Source organism: Xiphophorus maculatus, chromosome 14 (genome assembly GCF_002775205.1).
Source record: "Xiphophorus maculatus strain JP 163 A chromosome 14, X_maculatus-5.0-male, whole genome shotgun sequence".
In the NCBI taxonomy this organism is placed as follows: domain Eukaryota; kingdom Metazoa; phylum Chordata; class Actinopteri; order Cyprinodontiformes; family Poeciliidae; genus Xiphophorus; species Xiphophorus maculatus.
In genome coordinates, this window is record NC_036456.1 from 25,560,167 (window position 1) to 25,580,565 (window position 20,399).

Sequence of the window (20,399 nt, forward strand, 5' to 3'; positions counted from 1 at the left end):
TTGTTTGCCTTGCAAATAACTAGTTAGCATATTGGTAGCCTTTAGCTCATACTGAGTTACATCTTACATGGTGACAATGTTGGGTTTGGTCCAGTTTCAGTGTCATTATCATTCTGCTAACATTGGTGGCAGTCAGCTCTAAATTGCTGCTGATTTCATTTTCTTGAATAAATAATTAACTTATTAATCCTGATATGTGAAACATGTTTGACTAATCAAGCACTAAGAACATGATGTGCAACACATCCAGGTCAGTGGTGAACAAACATTTTGTAATGTGAAATAAAACTTTTCAGAAGTGAACTGTGAACTGAACATATGATCTGTTCAGAGGCCACAAATGAACCCACTCTGCACTTTAGACAGCCATTCCATCCATCCATCCATCTTCTTCCGCTTATCCGAGGTCGGGTCGCGGGGGTAGCAGCTTCAGGAGGGAGGCCCAGACTTCCCTCTCCCCGGCCACTTCTTCTAGCTCCTCCGGGGGAATCCCGAGGCGTTCCCAGGCCAGCCGAGAGACATAGTCCCTCCAGCGTGTCCTGGGTCTTCCCCGGGGCCTCCTCCCGGTGGGACGTGCCCAGAACGCCTCACCAGGGAGGCGTCCAGGAGGCATCCTGACCAGATGCCCGAGCCACCTCAACTGGCTCCTCTCGATGTGAAGGAGCAGCGGCTCTACTCTGAGTCCCTCCCGGATGACTGAGCTTCTCACCCTATCTCTAAGGGAGAGCCCAGCCACCCTACGGAGGAAACCCAGTTCGGCCGCTTGTATCCGCGATCTCGTTCTTTCGGTCATGACCCAAAGCTCATGACCATAGATGAGGGTGGGAACGTAGATTGACCGGTAAATCGAGAGCTTCGCTTTTTGGCTCAGCTCTCTCTTCACCACGACGGACCGGTACAGCGCCCGCTTAACGGCAGACGCTGCACCAATCCGCCTGTCGACCTCCCGCTCCCTTCTTCCCCCATTCGTGAACAAGATCCCGAGATACTTAAACTCCTCCACTTGGGGCAGGACACCCCCCCTGACCTGGAGAAGGCACTCTACCCTTTTCCGGCTCAAGACCATGGCCTCGGATTTGGAGGCACTGATCCTCATCCCGGCCGCTTCACACTCGGCTGCGAACCGCTCCAGCGAGAGCTGCAGATCACGATCTGATGAAGCCAAAAGGACCACATCGTCTGCAAAAAGCAGAGACGAGATCCTAAGGCCACCAAATCGGATCCCCTCAACACCTTGGCTGCGCCTAGAAATTCTGTCCATGAAAGTGATGAACAGAATCGGTGACAAAGGGCAGCCCTGGCGGAGTCCAACTCTCACCGGAAACGAGCCCGACTTACTGCCGGCAATGCGGACCAGACTCTGACACCGGTCATACAGGGACCTGACAGCCCGTATCAAAGGGCCCGGTACCCCATACTCCCGGAGAACCCCCGACAGGGCTCCCCGAGGGACACGGTCGAACGCCTTCTCCAAGTCCACAAAACACATGTAGACTGGTTGGGCGAACTCCCATGCACCCTCCAGGACCCTGCCGAGGGTGTAGAGCTGGTCCAGTGTTCCACGACCAGGACGAAAACCACACTGCTCTTCCTGAATCCGAGGTTCGACTATCCGACGGACCCTCCTCTCCAGTACCCCGGAATAGACCTTGCCAGGGAGACTTAAGAGTGTGACCCCTCTATAATTGGAGCACACCCTCCGGTCCCCCTTTTTGAACAGGGGGACCACCACCCCAGTCTGCCAATCCAGGGGAACTGCCCCCGATGTCCATGCGATATTGCAGAGTCGAGTCAACCAACACAACCCTACAACATCCAGAGCCTTAAGGAACTCTGGGCGGATCTCATCCACCCCCGGGGCCTTGCCACCGAGGAGCTTTTTAACCACCTCGCCGACCTCGTCCCCAGAGATTGGAGAGCCCAACCCAGAGTCCCCAGGCTCCGCTTCCTCAATGGAAGGCATGTTGGTGGGATTGAGGAGGTCTTCGAAGTACTCTGCCCACAGGCCCACAACGTCCCGAGTAGAGGTCAGCAGCACACCATCCCCACTATAAACAGTGTTGGTGCTGCACCGCTTCCCCCCCCTGAGACGCCGGATTGTGAACCAGAATCGCCTCGAAGCCATACGGAAGTCTTTCTCCATGGCCTCTCCAAACTCCTCCCACGCCCGAGTTTTTGCCTCAGCAACCGCCCGAGCCGCATGCCGCTTCGCCCGCCGGTACCCATCAGCTGCTTCCGGAGTCCCACAGGCCAAAAAGGCCCGATAGGACTCCTTCTTCAGCCTGACGGCATCCCTCACCGAAGGTGTCCACCAACGGGTTCGAGGGTTGCCGCCGCGACAGGCACCGACAACCTTGCGGCCACAGCTCCGATCGGCTGCCTCGAAAATGGAGGCACGGAACATGGTCCACTCAGACTCCATGTCCCCCACCTCCCCCGGGACGTGTTCGAAGTTTTGCTGGAGATGGGAGTTAAAGCTCCGTCTCACAGGGGATTCCGCCAGACGTTCCCAGCAGACCCTCACAACACGTTTGGGCCTGCCAGGTCTGACCGGCTTTCACCCCCACCACCGGAGCCAACTCACCACCAGGTAGTGGTCAGTGGACAGCTCCACACCTCTTTTCACCCGAGTGTCCAAGACATTTGGCCGCAGATCCGATGAAACAACGACAAAGTCGATCATCGAACTGCGGCCTAGGGTGTCCTGGTGCCAAGTGCACATATGGACACCCTTATGCTTGAACATGGTGTTCGTTATGGACAATCCATGGCGAGCACAGAAGTCCAGCAACAGAACACCATTCGAGTTCAGATCGGGCGGGCCATTCCTCCCAACCACGCCCCTCCAGGTCTCACTGTCGCTGCCCACGTGAGCGTTGAAGTCCCCCAGCAGAACAAGGGAGTCCCCAGGAGGAGCACTCTCCAGTACCCCCTCTAAGGACTCCAAAAAGGGTGGGTAATCTGAACTGTCGTTCGGCCCGTAAGCACAAACGACAGTCAGAACCCGTCCCCCCACCCGTAGGCGGAGGGATGCTACCCTCTCGTTCACCGGGGTAAACCCCAACGTACAGGCGCCGAGATGGGGAGCAACAAGTATGCCCACTCCTGCCCGACGTCTCTCACCCTGGGCAACTCCAGAGTGGAAGTATGTCCAGCCCCTCTTAAGGAGACTGGTTCCAGAACCAGAGCCATGCGTCGAGGTGAGACCGACTATTTCTAGCCGGAACCTCTCGACCTCACACACTAGCTCCGGCTCCTTCCCCACCAGAGAGGTGACAATCCACGTCCCAAGAGCCAGTTTCTGCAACCGAGGATCGGACCGCCAGGGTCCCCTCCCTTGGCCGCCACCCATCACACAGTGCACCCGACCCCTTTGGCCCCTCCCACGGGTGGTGGGCCCATGGGAGGGGGGGCCCATGTTTCCCTTTCGGGCTGAGCCCGGCCGGGCTCCATGGGTAAAAGCCCGGCCACCAGACGCTCGCCATCGTGCCCCCCCTCCAGGCCTATCTCCAGAATGGGGCCCCGGTGACCAGCGTCCGGGCAAGGGAACACTAAGTCCAAGGTTTTCTTTCGCCATTGGGGTCTTCGGGCTGCGCTTTGTCTGGTCCCTCACCTAGGACCTGTCTGCCTTGGGTGACCCTACCAGGGGCATGAAGCCCCAGACAGCATAGCTCCTAGGATCATTGGAGCACTCAAACCCCTCCACCACGATAAGGTGGCAGCCCAAGGAGGAGTAGACAGCCATTATTTAGGCAAAACCCTTCTCTGAGAACTCGATAACAAACATCACAAAGTTACACCTGAACACCTGAGAACAAACAATCTGCTCAAATGCCTTGATTTAAATTGCAAAGTTTCAGAGTCTTGACTGATTTGTATTTCAGTGTTTTTCTTCTGAGCTTTTTTCTGTTTTTAAACTGTTCAAGCATTGTTTCTTTGAGAAATTACTGAAAGGTTCCTAAACTCAATGTGGCTAGTTCAATATGTATTTTTCAGTTTCACATGTTAAGAATAAAACCTAAAAGTTGTTTCTGATCTCTGACTATTTTTACATTTAACAGCTGAATCACAAATATCTGAAACACAATAATTATTAAATCTGCTTTTGCTCCCTGTAACTTTTTATAAAATCAATTCACAGCATTTGGACACAATTTGGGAGTCATTTCTAATTATCAAAGCTTCATGGTTAGACTGTAAAAGAAAAACAAGCTTAGTTCAAAATTTCAAAAAACATAAAATGATTTAGAAACATGAAAATAAAAGATATCACATCTATAGTTAGTTTTATAAATGAACAATGAAGTTCCAGTTGGTTGTAGTTTTCCCCCATTACTTAGTGTTTTTGTTTAAAAAGTTTTCTCAGTTTCAGGTTTTCTGATCTCATTAGCTTTAGTTCACTATAATAACCTCCATCACTGTGAACTGGGTGAGATTCTGGTTGAGGATGTTTGGGTTGAAGGCTGAGCAGAAGTCCACCAATAAGATACACGTCTCTGGGTGGTTTGAGGTGGTTCAGGATAAAGTGTTGACTGCGTCATCTGCAGAGAGCCTATGATGTCACTTCCTGTTTTCAAATATTTTCAGAAATCACAATTTTTCTCCTTGTCTTCTGACTAATGTTCATTTTAATGTTTTTTATGTGTTTGTGGTGTACGGCGCTTTGGCCAACTGTGTTGTTATAACATGCTTTTTAAAATAAACTTGCTTTGTATGAAGGGGAGACACTGTCAGGTTGTGAAATTTCCTGTATTTCGGATACTTTCATATTTATTTAATGTGTCCAGGATTACGAGACCCAGTAGAACCTGATCTTGTCCACCGTATGGAAAATCTGTAGCTCTTAGAACATCCAAGTATTAATGTTAGTTTTAGACAAGGGGGTCAGTGGTTAATTTTGAAATATTTATTTATTTAAAGAGCTGTTTCTAAAGACAATCAAATAAATTCCCACATGGGTTTATAGACTCTCTACATACAAAACATGCAAAGCAAAATGGCTGCATACGAAACACGAGCTCCACAGAAATACCATTACATTTTCAACTCAACCAGGATAAAGAAGTCGCTGTTTTCTTTCCCAAGCTTCACAGAGAAAAGCAACTAATGCAAAAACGTCCCTATTATACATAGCAAATATCCATCTTCATTATTTATCAATACATGCAGAAAATGACATGATATTAAGGTCAATAAAAACCTCACAGGTATAAATGTTACACATGGAAGATGGTAATAAAGAAAAACCAAACCCTCAGTAAATAACTGCCATAAATATTGATTTTATTCACATTTTTGTCTGTTCATTATCTTATTAGTAACTGATAAACAATCACAATTTATCTATTTGAAGTATGCATATTTTATATAGATTCTCAAACAGATATAAAATTTCACTTTGCTTTTTCTGATTAATGTCATAACTAAGTTTAGTCCCATTACCTAAGACAACCATAAATTCCTGAATTTAAAACAGATAAACCCGGCCATATTTTACTGCATGGATCAGATTCATTCTCATTGTTAGCCACTAGGGGGCGGTTAGTTATTAACCTTCACTGAACCGTCGCTCAGCAGGCGGACCTTTATGTCTGGAGGCAGCCCTTCACTGATCAGTTCATCTTTAATCTGCAGAAGAAAACATGAGATGAATGTGAGATACAGTCAGTGGTGAATTATAAAATATACTGAACAGAATCTGATTATCATGATTTGACATTTGCGGGAAATCTATTTGGATTAAACTCAGGTTGTGATGGTTTGTGTTAAAGTCCAGAACATCACTGACCGCTTTCTCGATTTCATCCTTGTTGTCTTTCAGTGACAGCGTAGTCGAGATCTTCAGCTGCAGAACCGTAAGACGAGCTGGAAGAACAAGAGATCAACATGGTATAAAGAACTACTTCCTGTTACTTTCAGTTTTGTTTCCATCCTACTTACATGTTGTAGGAGGAGGACTTGTAGATGTCAAAGGGAGAGCAACGGTGGTTGAAGTCACAGCTAAGACAACAGAAACGAGTTCAGGACATAAAAAGTAAAAATAAATGAAAGATGAAAAATAAAGAATTGACTCATCGTCCTACTTACATGTTGTAGGAGGACTTGGAGTTGCTATGGAGGATACTGGGAAAACAGCAGCAGAAACATCATGATTTAAGAAAATATAAAATAAGACTGATGGTCAAACAGAAAGAAATGACTCACTGTTTCCAACCGTCACAATGACACATCGAAGCTCAGACTGGTAGATAGAACTGGAGGCACTGGGGAGATAATTTAGCACCAAAACTTTAATGTTAAACTCTTTTTGAAAATAACCGTAAGATGCTAAATCTATTTTTTAGTCCTTAAATATGTGTTTTTTGTGTCTCTGGTTAAATTTGACTTTTCTCATAATTGTACCCACATCAGTGGGGAAAGTCCATTTGTTTAGTTCTTATGGATCACTGCTTCAGCAACTTCTGTCAGGATCAGGAGGGATTTTCCTAAAGTCATTTTGTATCACTGAAGGTGACCATTATTTTTATTACTTTGTACTTAAGTACATTTCAAAACCTGTCCCTTATACTTTTACTAAAATAAGCTAGTTATGTTTATCAGTGTTTTTCAGATAAGTATTTGTATAAAGTTTCAAAAGTTCTGATCAGATTAAATACTGACTTTGCCTGGACAGCAAAACAGATGGGATGGCTTTCTTCTTCATCATGTTGACTGACAGACGGCATCCATCTCAGGGTGAAATTTCCTGAACCAGATGAATTCTTGTTCATGTTGACCGGTCCGCTGAACAGGAGCTCAGTGATCCTTTAACATAAAGATCAAATTTCAGATTTTCACCTTGAATTATTTAGAAGCTTATGTCTGATTAGAAACAATATTTATTTCTACTCACACAGACTGAGTCGCCTCTGCTCTGATGTTGATTTCTATCGTCTCAGTAACGTTTATGAAGAACTGAGCTCCATGTTCAGGAGTTGGAGGCAGAAACCTGGGCAGATATTCACCTGCTGTGCAGGACGGAGCTGCAGGATCCACTGGAGCAATGCAGGGAAAAATAATTCAGATAAACTAAAGAGTCACATTAAAATTGATTTGCCTAGTTGAAAGTAATGAATTATTATTGATCAACTTTCAACAAATAGTTATTGAATATTAAATTTATTCAAACCAGTGTTTCAACCAAAGATAAGCAACATGATTAAAATATGAAATCAAACCTTTGAAAACAAACTGGACAGGGATTCTGCTCATAGAACTGCTGGGGCTTATTGACACTGTTGAACCATTGTAATGGGTCAGAGTGATGGTCTGTCTGGGAAAATCCTCCATCACCAGCTGAACTGCATATGAACCTTCATAACTGCTGTTGGTTGGACTGAATGATAGAGAACAAGGCTGGAAGAGGACAGAGAGAGAAATCAAAGATTTAACATCAAGTTTAATAATGTTTTATTTACTGTATTTCATTATAGGTTTTATTTGTGTTTGTTTAAACTGACAATATTAATTTCTATTTAACTTAAGTTGCAGATTTATTTCTCTAAGCACATCAACTGAGAGTTCATGATGAGAGCACAGATTAGTTCATTGGCAACATAAAATATTTTGTGGAACCACAAATATTTTTCCAATGAGTTGGACTCTTTTCAAACCCCTGGGGTCAAACGTAAATATAAATATAAAATCTGAGAATGAAAACAATTATTTTTATAGATTTTTGGCAGTGACACACAGGTCACTGAAACATTTAAGTACTTAAACGTGTAATGCTGTTGGGTGAAAGTATTAACAATGAAATGCAGTGAACTAATTTCAGATTAGTTTATGAAACTATTTAAAACTACTTCGATTATTTGCAAAAGTCTGAGATTCCAAAAAACTACAAATTTCTGTATTTTTACGACTCCGCCTCCAGGGTTTGCTTTAACATTTTGTCCACCAGGGGGCAGTGTTCACCCGTTTGAGTTTCAATCATTTTGCTAGGCTGTAGCTACATTGTAGCTCATGTATCAGAGAGAAAAGTGTGTATGTATGTGTATGTGAATTTTACCCAAAATAGTAATAATAATAGCATGTATTTATAATAAGATTTTTAATAGATACATATGTTTAGAGCCACCTGGTGGTGAGATGAGAAACTGCATGCAACGTCTCCTTCAGGCGCTCTCATGGCTTCCCCACCACAATGCTGGTGGAGGTGCGAGGGAAGCAGCTCTTCACTACTTTTTTTTTTTTAACTTATTGTTGAATTTTTCTAGTTCAATAATTAATAAAATACTGTAATAACAGTATAATCAGCATTTCTCCTTGTGCTTTTTCTCCCACCTGTCAGTGACAGTTTGACTGAAGGATATTTACTTCCTCTCTTCTACCTGTGAATCTCACATTTTCCTTTCCTGTAACTTAACATCAACATTTATTACTCACTGATGAGAGACTGAGGACAGACGGAGGTGTGCAGGTGTAACACTCATAGTTACTGGGATTGGATCCATGTCTGCATTGAACATGGTCTCCATCAGGGTCAAAGGTCAACAAGTTGATATTTCTCTGACAGTTTGAGGGAACTCTGAGAGAACCAGAAAACAAACATAATTACACATAATTACAAGTGAACTCTGGAGAACAAATAATCAGTTTAAATGTTTTCATTTACACAGAGGAGCTTCAGTATCTTGACTGATTTGTGCTTCAGTGTTTTTCTTCCATCATTTTTAGGGTCTTAAACTTTTGTTTGAGTATTGTTTCTTTGATAAATTACCAAATGGTTCCTATATTCAATATGTCTAATTTAATCTGTATATCACAGATTAAAGTTTTTAAAGAGAAATTTTATTTGTAAGTAACTTTTAATGAATTACAAAATCTGGTTTTGTTTCCATGTAACTCTTTGGTCTCTGTTACAGATAAAATTGATTCACAGTGTTTGGATCTTATTTTTCTTTAAAAGAAAAGAAACTAAATAAACTTCAGAATCAAAATACAGTTTATGCTCAATCAAAGACATCAAAGGTTTCAGGTATTTATAATTAAAATGATAGAAAAACTGAATTACCTCATAACAGGAAGGATGCCGGTTTGTGGTGATGAGTTTGGTTTGTTAATGTCAGATCGTTTTCTCCCTTCAACAAATATCACAGCGACGCCAGTTGAAACACCGTTTCTGTTGTTTATCCAGGTGCCAGTATTCCACCTTTAACAGAAAACATTGGGAAGATTTCTGATGTTACTAAGTTTCTAAAACACAGAAAACTTTACAAACCAGCAGACCAGAAAACTGACAGGAGGAATTTTAGACTTCTCGGAAAAAACAGAAAATTATTAGATATATTTTTGCAGGATGTTGAGATTCAGTCACCCATAGTAGGTATTGTAGAAACTCCTACTGTCCCACCAGGTGTACTCTCTCAGACACCATTCACCGCTGCTTTCATCAATCTTCTTACTACAGCCAGAACAAAGCCATGACTCAAGCTCTCCACATGAGCTGTGGCCAAACTTAAAGCGATGCAAAGCCTGTAGATTTAAAGTGAAGAGGCTTTAGATCAGGGGTGGGCAACTCCAGGCCTCGAGGGCCGGTCTCCTGCAACTTTTAGATGTATCTCTACTTCAACACACCTGAGTCAAATAATGAGGTCATTAGCAGGACTCTGGAGAACTTGACTGCACTTAGGAGGTGATTCAGCTGTTGGATTCAAGCGTGTTGGAACAGGGAGACAACCAAGAGTTGCAGGACACCGGCCCTCGAGGACCAGGATTGCCCACCCCTGCTTTAGATACAAGACAATATTTTTTCAAAAGGTAAAATAAAAAAAACTTCAGAAAATCTCAACTTACTGTAAAACTGCTTCCTTGTACATCTTTAGTGGTGTGTGTAAACACAGTACCAGTATAACCAGCTTCTGTCCATCTGACCATCATCATCATCACCAGCAGCACAGAGAGAAACATGATGAACGAATCGGTTCTGCTAAACAAAGAAAATCAGAGGCAGGCAACTTTATACAGTCACTCCTTATTCACTCTGTTTACTGTTAGAAACATGTAGAACTCGTTTATGGACTCTATTTACATAATGAACCAGGAAATGTCAGACACCTGATTCATAACCATCAGAAACAAGTTTCCTTGAAGGTAAAATTTTACTTTGCAAACTGAAAAATACTAAATCTATTTTTGCTTCATCTCAATGTTTCTAAATCCTGCAGCACTATCAGGTTAATTATTTATCCCTCCTGGTCGGTTTTTGTGTCTCAGTGAATATTTAAGATGTTCACAGATCAAAGCTGATCACTACCAGTTCATCACCAGACCCAGAAGGTGGAGACGACCAGGTTAAATGTTCTGAGCTCCAGATTAGCAGATCAGCTAAACATGTAAAGGAGAAGCACAAGACAGACACCAAAAACACCTGGAACCAGTTCATGAGGCCCAGGCCCATAACACTAACCTTCAACCAGAGTCGGGAAGTAACTACTTACATTTACATAAGTAACTTTTTTGAAAACATGTAGTTTTAGGAGTATTTTTACTATGTTGTACTTGAATCATTTTTTATGAAGTATTTCTACTTTTACTTGAGTAAAATTTCTGGATTCTCTACCCACTGAATGAAAAACAAACCTGGTTTAACCAAACAACAGATATGATCACTTTCCAGCACATTCAGAAAACTGGTCCAACAAGGAAATGCACAGTACACTGGATTGTTTTGTTGTTTTGTTTTCTTTTGCTGAGGTCACAAAACGGGCAGAGGGCAAATTAGGGTAAAGATGGCCTGAAAAATTCATTTCTGTAGGTTCAAAAGAAAGTGTAAAAAATCTGAGAATATTCTGAGAAACAAATTCAAATGCACAAAAAAGGAAACAAATAAACCAAGAAACTAAACTAAAAGTGGTGAACTATATGGCAACACCTTAGTACCAATAATGAAAATAAAGAAATTACGTAAACCTGCTAATATATGGGAAAGAAAATCAAAACAAAAGCAGCAATAAATCATGACAACTGTTGTTTCTGCATCTTAAATTAATGATGAATAAACATGTTTACATTTCATATATTAGCTTAGCACAAGTTCAGCCCAAAATAGTAGTCTAGAGTATCTATGTCCAAGATACTCTAGACTACTATTTACTATATTTACTACTGCTTTTAGGAGACACAATCTTTCACCATGACACAATAAATCTTACAACAGAATATAAATATTTTTTTAAATCTCGAGGCTCACTGTAGGACCCAGACAGTGTCTAGTTTTTGATGACAAAAACAGAAGTAGAAGACGAGTCCAATGTTCATCATTCTTTAGAGATTCTTTCTACATTTGACAGATTTCCCCATTTTGTCTGCAAATTTCTGTTAAATCGACTCATTGAAGTAAAATCCTCCTTTGCTCGGATTAGTCAATGTCAAAAGACTTTTGAAAAACTCCATGGAGCTTTATGATGCCAGGATTTTAAAAGTAACAGAATCCAATTATGCAAAAAAATTGGGCTTGGAAGACAAAATGTTTGAACATAAATACATATTAAGGCTTTGAACGTTGATGCGTTAACGCGTATGATTGATCTGAAATGTTCAACTTGTTAATTTTCCATAACTTAACAAGTTTATTTATGTAAAAATTAAGTTGTTAATTTATGTAACAAATTAATTGTTACATAAATGAACAAGTTTTAATTTATGTAAAAATCAACTTGTTTGATTGTTACTTTTTTCAGCTTGAACTCGCCATCTAGTGGAGCAGAAGTGTAATATTAATCACATTTCCTATTTTAGTCACAGTGTGCAGAAAGGCAAAGAGTACTCAATGCAGAGAGGCAGAGGCGGGGAACAGATTTGTTGTTTTAAATTTTAAAAAAACGACAAACAAAAGAACGCATGAAAACCACAAGGAACACAGGAAGTCAGTTATAACGGGATTAAACGAGAGGAACCAGCCAGGAGGAATGGGAAAGAGGTAATTAAATGCTGAAACAATCGACCAGATTGGTTGACTAATAAGTTGCAGGTGTGATGGGAGGAGAAAGAGAGAGAGGGAAAGGCACAGGGGGCGAGGGAGAGTACTCAACAGGAAAAAGCTAACATAAAAGAATAACTACAGTAACAAGGAATATAATAAGGAACATAATAAACTAGAATCACCGAAGGACTGTGAGGACTTTAGTTCAGTGACTGAACTAAACTAAAGTAAAATAGAAACAAAACTGATCTAATAAAATAGAAGGAATACAGAATAAACCAACTCAAAAGCAATTCAAACAACCCAGGACACAACAATATTCACCTAAACTATTTTCTCCCACTCAGAGTTAGTTCACAGCAACATGTTACACAGTATTTGTGCTGCGTTCAACAACACACAGTCATACTGGTGTGCAGCAAATTTCACTTAAAAAGATACAAACAAAAGAAAGTTAGCCAAAAAATAATCCAAAAATATAAATTAATCAGATATAAAACTATAATTACATATGTAATTTAATCAACAGTGAACAAAATGTGAATAAAAAGTTGTGACAAAATAGTGTGAAAATTATCCGTTTCAGAGTATATAACGGCACATGGTTTTATAATATATAGTATTTTTCTAAAATATCCATCACAATCAGCTAAGGATTAATTGAAGAAGAAATGTTATATAACTCACCACTAGGTGTCACTGTTGTTACAAACTCAGGTGATCCATTTCTTCTGACCTTCAATGTAATTCCTTGTCTAATGAGTTTATCTAATAAGTAAAACCAAAACAGTTTTCAGATAAAATATATACATATATAACATATTTTAGAAAGGAAACTAAACTGTGTCTGCATGATGGAAATCAGAGTTGCTCTGTCAAAGAATAGATGTATGTTTATAGATGTAAATAAAGAAATTATGAATGAAGTCACTGACAAACCCGTCCTGGTTCCAATTACGCATTAAAACTGACTTCTCTACTGAAGTTGCAGTCGATGCTCCTCAAAACGCCATTTCTATTCGCTTAGCTTTCTTTTTGTTAGCTTCCTTCGTCTTGTTATGATTTTTGAGACTGTGGGCTACCATTGCTCAACAACTTTAAAATCCATACATACATGGCGGAATCCATTATTACTTCCGTAAACAGTGCGCTGCCGTGTGACGTCATTAACGTTCGTCTACTGCGCATGTCGCTTTGGGATCGTCAACATTCACGTTTCTTCCTAAAATAATGGCTTCTTTTTTGCCAAAAGTGTTCTTGAATAAATAATTAAATTATTAATAATAATAATTACCACCTCAATCTTTCCACAATATATTTTAGGCAAAATAAACAAATAAATAAAAATCCAATTTAAGCTAAACATCTAAATTGAGTATGGGCTCTTTGCACCTCAGCTTCCGCGTTCGGGGGAAAGTGGCTCCATCGTTTCCGATCTATTGAAACTTTACACTGGGTGTTTGAAGGGCTTGTCCAAGGTAACAATTAATGATGTACATCGATCCGAAGCCCCAACAATAAGCTGGAGGAAGGTTTTAAGATGTTCGCCTCGTTATACATTCACAGATACAAAGGTGAGTTTTACTTTCTTTAAACTTTGTGGCTAACATTAGCTTTAGCTTATGCTAGTAGGCAATATTCTCAATGTGCTATTTAAGTATCTAAACATTTTTCATCCATTCTAACGGACAATGTTTTTACCTTGTTTTCAAGTATATTACCTGCGTTTATTGTCGTTAGTATCAGAGACCAAGTAACGGGGATTTTACGGTTCAGGCTTTTTGCTTCTGAAGCCTGAGGAACAACAAGCCCATAGCTTAACAGTAGAGCAGCTCTGGTGTCGGAGTTCTAGTTCAGCTGACTGTTCAGGTTTAAAGTTGTTGCTTTTAGAAAAATATGGCCGTGTTCCTTAACGTCTCCATGTTATTTCATTTTATTAGTTTTGCATGTTTCTTGTGAAGCAGGACGGTGTTTACAGCAGTGTTTACAGGCGGATCAGTAGCTCGGCTGTCTGGCTCTGGTCTGCTCTCTGGTTCCCATAAACTCTCTTTCAGGCTGAATACAGAAGTGATTCCATGGAAATAACACAGGAGGCTCCTTTACCTTCTGCTTTAGGCTGAAGAAGCTGATCCGGAGTGAAGTGAAGGCTGTAAACTTTGCTGTGCGGCGTTAGCTTTAACTGGTAGCAACGAATATTTACAAGCCACCGTCTTCTTAATTCAGGGCCGCTTAGAAATCCATGAAAACTTAAAAGCCCATTATATTAGGAAGACAACAAAGTGCATAGTGTTGTTTTATTTGTGTCTGAAATACGACTTTGTCTTTTCTAGCTGTCATGGTAACTCAAAGCGGAAAAAAGAGAGCTGCATTTGCGCATGCGGTTGTGACATCAGCGCGGCAGGTGCAAAGAGCCCATTGATACCTGATGGGTGAATATAGCTATAGATTTTAAAGTGCACTTTAACTTTTCCAACTAAATTACTTTTTAATAGTGATGGGAAAAAATATATTGCAAATTCTTTATCACAATAAGACTGTACTCAATGTGTGTATTGAGAAAAAGATAATCATGCTCAATGTTTAATATTTAACATTTCGCAACTGCTATTAAAATGAAATAACAAAACTTTAATGTGAATTTTAAATTTCTAGATTGAGAGACCACCGTCAGCCCAATAACAGGGAAACCTCAAGGTTGTGTGCTCGGCCCTCTGCTTCTCACACAGCAGTGAATTTACAGATAAGGCCTGAAAATGTACTTTATGGGTGGTTTCACTGTTGAGGGGCTCATTTATTGGAGTGATGACTCAATGAACAGGGAGGAGATCCACCTGTAAGACTTTATATAACAATAGTAAACCATATGTGTATATATATAGAGAGAGAGAGAGAGAAAGAGAGAGAGACCAGAAGAGAAGCTTGCAGTCCTGATTATTAAAAAAAATGTATTAATATATTTCTTTTAAATAAAAAAACACCGACTCCAAACAACTTCATAAAACAACTTCAGTCGCTCAGTTCAATACTCCCGTCCCTCACTTCACGTCATGGCGCCTCGCATGATTAAGTGTCGCCGTTGCAAAGGGGCAATAGTTTGGGTCATGCAGATCTGATCTGATCGTTTCCATAGCAATGAGCAGAAACAAGACATTCCCCCAGTGACCTCATTGTAGTTATGACCTCATCTATGACAAGGGGCTCTACATCAAAGAACATCTGAGGTTATGAATCCTTGTGTTTCAAAACCTCAGTTCATATCCAAGCAACTCTTCGAACCTCAACATTGTTTCTCGCAAGGATTTTCAGGATGGCAGAGATGTTGGTCGGCATGTTTTTTCCCCTGGGTTTTGGCCTTGGATATTTAGTTACCACCGGTATGAAGAGAGTTTTTGACAAACTACTTCCTGGCAGCGATTTAGAACAAAGTAGTTCTCAGGATGAGAGCACTTTTTCTGAGTATGATGCATTTGATGCATTTCTTTTCAATCCTTCACCAACTGAGAAGCAAACCTCCCCGGCTGGGGAGGTCGACAAAAGTAGCTCTCAGGATGAGAGCACTTTTTCTGAATACGATGCATTTCTTTTCAATCCTTCTACAATTGAGAAGCAAACTTCCCCGGCTGGGGAGGTTTGCTTCACTGAATATGATGTTTATGAGTCTTATATTTCTTATCCTTCTCCAACTGAGAAGCAAACTTCCCCGGCTGGGGAGGTTTGCTTCTCTGAATACGATGTTTATGAGTCTTATATTTCTTATCCTTCACCAACTGAGAAGCAAACCTCCCCGGCTGGGGAGGTTTGCTTCTCTGAATACGATGTTTATGATTCTTATATTTCTTATCCTTCACCAACTGAGAAGCAAACCTCCCCGGCTGGGGAGGTTTGCTTCTCTGAATACGATGTTTATGATTCTCATCTTCTTGATCCTTCCCCAGTTGGGAAGCAAACCTCCCCGGCTGGGGAGGTTTGCTTTGAAACAGAGACAGTTGAGTCTGAAAGCTCAGCATCTGCTTTGAAGAAGACGGCATTTGAAGAAAGTACCCACGAAGAGAGCGCCGTCCAGACCACTGTTATAGGGAACGATTTCTCTAATCTTCCCAAAGATCAAACTTCTGTGGCTACAGAAGTTTGCTTTGAAACAGAGACAGTTGAGTCTGAAACCTGTGTTGCTTTGAAGAAGACATTTGAAGAAAGTACCCATGAAGAGAGCACTGACCAAGGGAACGATTTCTCCAATCTCTCAATAGAACCAACTTCCCCGACTGAGGATGCTTGCTCTGTCGATGAGAAAGTTCTCTCAGAAACAACAGATGTCATAAAGAACCAAGTCCGCAAAAATGAAGAAAGTGACATTGGCAATTTTTGTACGTTTTCCAACTCTTCAAAAAATGGTTGGATTAACGCCAGTTTTCAAGGCATTCTGAACTTGAATTTTACCAGAAAGTGCCTTTCTCAGAATCCCCAGAAGTTTTTTGAATCGTCATCAGCCACACCGTTATGTGCCAGTATCATCTCTACAGCTGTTCACAATCCGGGGAAATATTTTTCCCCACTGGAAATGTCCCGAGTTCAGGTGGAACTGAGAGAAAGTGAACTGTCGTCTGACTTGGGTAAAGACTATCAAACTTCAAACTTACTGGAAGCTATTTTAGACTGGCTAAATTCAAGTGACAGAAACATGGATATGCTGATGAACAGTGAGAAGACCTGCGTAAAGTGTAAGGGAGATTTCCTAGACCTCTTGAACAGCAGTCCCCTTGTTATTCTGCCTGCACTTCCTTCCAACACCATCGCCTCTCTGTTTAAGTTTTGGATGGATAACAGTAGGGAAACTCACTGTTCAAACTGCAAGTCAGTCTTTAAGAGAAAACACTTCCTAAGTAACAATGAAGCGATAGTCTTGTTCCTGCGACAGTCGGCCAGGTCTTGGAGTCCAACAGTGATTCCAAATGCAACGCTTGACGTGCCCGGACAAAGTGGAAATCAGCTGTACCATCTTTCTTCCATCATCTGTTGTGATTCGGAGCTGATCCACTTCTGCACCTACCTGATCCGTGGACAACAGATATTCAAGGCTGATGACGACGGTGTTAGGCCTGCATGTGGCCACGGCAAGCAAGACATTCATGAAAGGGGATTTGTCTACATTTATGAGAAGAAAACACCAAATGTGACGTCCTACCCTGCTCTCCCTCTCCAAAGCAGCCAGGCAGTTTTTCTACGGGAGCCAGAATCGTTAAAAGTTGCTGAAAACAAGACAGAAACCGTTTCTGAGGCTGGAGGGACCGTGAAAGAGACAGAAGATGTGTTTAGTCACCTAAAGAGTGTATGGGAATATATATACAAGAATATATATAGATGGGAGTCATTGTTGTTAATTTTGTGTTTATTTTGCATTCTGATGGTTATTATTAGCTTTTGTGATTTTTTCATGTTTTTATTTTTTCTAATTTCTGTCTGTGGACTTACTTATGTGTCGGCAGCATCATGCCAAGCATTGGATGCTTAGCATTAAATTTAATTACAACTGGTGAAACGTATTTACCAGTTGTAATTAAATTTCCTGTTTCAGTTTAAAAATATTTTATTGATCACAAAGAAAATTAAATGTTCATCAAGATTCCTCAAAGAGCCATTGAAGACAAGACAATCCCAAGACAATCAGATGAAGAGGATGGTCAAGATTGTCCCTAATGTTCTTGATCCTATGAAGAATCCTTCTCTGCATGACCATCTACAGAGGTTTCCCAGAACAGAACCAGAACAGAACCAGTCTTCTTTACCAGGCTGTTGAGCGTTTTTAGGTCCCTGGCTCTGATGCTGCTGCCCCAACAGATGGCGCTCTCAACAAGACTTTTAGAAGATCTGCAGCATGTTGAAGGACCTTAGCTTCCTCCAGAAGTCCAGTCGGCTCTGTCCTTCTCATAGACGCTTCCCTGTTGCGTCTCCAGTCCAGTCTGTGGTCCAGATGAACATCGAGGTGTTTATATTCCTCAACCACTTTCACTTCTTCTCCCATGATGGAAACAGGCTTTGATCTAATCCTGTTCCTCCTGAAATCAACAATCATCTCCTTTGTTGTTTCAGGTTCTTTCTCAGGCTTCCTCCATCAGTCCAAAAAGATTTTGTGCAAATTTGATAATGAATTGGCAATGGAAGAAAATGTGAACTTGTTTATAATAACAATGATAATATTAATATACTAATATTATTATATTAGTACTAATATTAGTATATTAGTACTTATACATATATATTTAGTTTTTAGTACATAAAATTATATATATATATATATATATATAATTTATTACAAAATAGTTAGTATTAAATACTAAATATTTAGTGTATATATATATATATATACTGTAGATATATATATATACAGAGAGAGAGAGATTGATCTACATCTATAGATATATCTATATATAGATCTATCTATCTATACGTATATAGATATATGTGATTCATCCTTTATATATATATATATACAACTATATATATAGATACATCTCTCTATATATAGATATACAGAGAGAGATCTAAATCTATAGATCTATAGATATAGATGGTATCTATATCTATAGATACTATCTATAGATATACTTTGTATAGATATAGATAGTATCTATATCTATAATATATTATATGCTACATTAAAGCTCTTCTGTAAGGCTTGATTGATCATAATTATCTCTGTAACAATTTTGATCAATCAGTTTTATTATTAAGAGTTATTGGTAGACCCCAACAATCCTCGTTCCATTTACAGGTTCAGTCCCATTTTGTTGATCTTTTCCTGCCATTTTAATTTTCTATTTACAAATAAAATTATTTTAGTTTCATTTATATTTTTGTCTGACAAAAAATAAATTAATTATTCAATTTATTTGCAAGCAGAACAAAAAACAGGATAAACATTTCAATATTTGTAACATAATTCATCCTTAATATATAAAATAAATAATTTGGGTCCTAACACTCGACCTTGAGGGATACCAGAAGTGATGCCAAATAATTATAAGCTGCTGTCATTCAGGTAAACAGTTCCCTCGTTATTCTATATCTCTTATCTACATTGAAAATTAATGCATAACATTCCTTTTTTCCAACTCATAATGATCTTTATAGAGATGTTTATCTGCTTGACCTGAAACCATAGTGACTGTCACAGAGTAGATTATTTACAAATCTCTAAACATTTCTAATTGGTTTACAGTTTATTGCATTTGTCCATTTCAGCTCCACTGTCGCCATCTAGTGGAGCAACAGAGCAACTGTTACCACTGATGCTTCACAGAAAGATTTCTACTTTATAATCTCAGTTTGCACATTTTTTGTTGGAGATTTTTGTGTCAAGATTTTTCTTTTTAAAAACATATTTTCCACATAAACTAATCTAACATGCAATAACATCCATTTATTTTATGCGTGGGGCGGGACGGAGAATAAGGCGAACCAACTGCCAGAAAGAGCTAACGGCTCCAACGGCTCTAACGGCAATAACTGAAGTTCAGTCTTTATACTCGATAAACATTTTCCAGCTTAGAAGTTGGATGATCAAACAGCAAATCTATTTACAAAAAGAGTTTGTTTGCAGTTCGTATATAATACAGTTTGTATATAATACGTTAACTGTCTCAGTACATACGCAGCTCAGCAGTCTCAGTACGTCAAATCTCTTCCGCAAACCAACAGTGCTGCTGACTAGTGAGTTGACTAATAAGTTGTAAGGTCCCACCAAAACTTAGACCCAATCTACGCCCTTGGACTGAATGATGGAGAACAAGGCTGGAATAGGACTAGTGATGGGATTTTCGGCTCCTTTTCGAGATGCGGCTCTAATGGCTCTTCGTACTGTGGAGAGCCGGCTCTTTCGGCTCCCAAACGGCTCCCCATATATATTTTTGACATTATTAATTACCGTAATTAATAGCTTAAACCTAATTTTATAATATTTTGTTTCATTATTGACATTGTTAAGCACTTATGATGAGTAAAAATGCCGCATAACAATGCTATAGCAATACCGATGCGTGTGATGTCCGCATGTGCCTGTGCAGGTTGTTTGTCGAGCCTGCACGATAGGAAATGCTGACTTTGCACAGTCTGCACTCTGCCCTGGAGCTTGATGTAGCATTAAAATGAGTCCAAATCTTGCCCCGTTTTCTGTCACTCATTTATTTTCACCTATTCAGTTCTCACACTGACTCCCCTTCTTTCTGTGCTTCTTGACCGCTGAGTGAGTGTCTGTACATAAACACCTGCCGACGAACGCTATACAGGTTGGCCAATTGCCTGCCGTTTCCACAAAAAAAGTGGAGATAAACTTTTTTTTCAGTGTTTTCCCGCCACATTATTAATTGAAACTGTGTGTGATTGGTCAGATGTGGAGCACACGCTTGACATGAGGGCAGTGGACCGAGGGAAAAAAAAC

At 40.4% G+C, this 20,399-nt stretch overlaps 1 protein-coding gene across 5 annotated transcripts in view; it reads right to left on the bottom strand.

The window, feature by feature from the left end:
* The window catches only part of LOC111610785, a 37,793-nt gene that overhangs the window by 15,298 nt on the left and 2,096 nt on the right, over nucleotides 1–20,399 (bottom strand). For 2 of the 5 annotated variants that reach the window (XM_023345703.1, XM_023345702.1), the window contains 11 exons: nucleotides 9,838–9,970; nucleotides 9,359–9,516; nucleotides 9,056–9,193; nucleotides 8,428–8,569; nucleotides 7,218–7,395; nucleotides 6,893–7,034; nucleotides 6,661–6,804; nucleotides 6,205–6,263; nucleotides 6,088–6,123; nucleotides 5,941–6,000; nucleotides 5,789–5,865 (listed from right to left, as the gene is read on the bottom strand). In XM_023345703.1, coding sequence (XP_023201471.1) covers nucleotides 5,789–5,865; nucleotides 5,941–6,000; nucleotides 6,088–6,123; nucleotides 6,205–6,263; nucleotides 6,661–6,804; nucleotides 6,893–7,034; nucleotides 7,218–7,395; nucleotides 8,428–8,569; nucleotides 9,056–9,193; nucleotides 9,359–9,516; nucleotides 9,838–9,970 — 1,267 coding nt within the window. Of the gene's footprint in view, nucleotides 1–4,891; nucleotides 5,629–5,788; nucleotides 5,866–5,940; nucleotides 6,001–6,087; nucleotides 6,124–6,204; nucleotides 6,264–6,660; nucleotides 6,805–6,892; nucleotides 7,035–7,217; nucleotides 7,396–8,427; nucleotides 8,570–9,055; nucleotides 9,194–9,358; nucleotides 9,517–9,837; nucleotides 9,971–12,652; nucleotides 12,734–20,399 lie in introns of those variants that run through there. The other 3 variants (XM_023345707.1, XM_023345706.1, XM_023345705.1) reach the window with 3 other exon arrangements.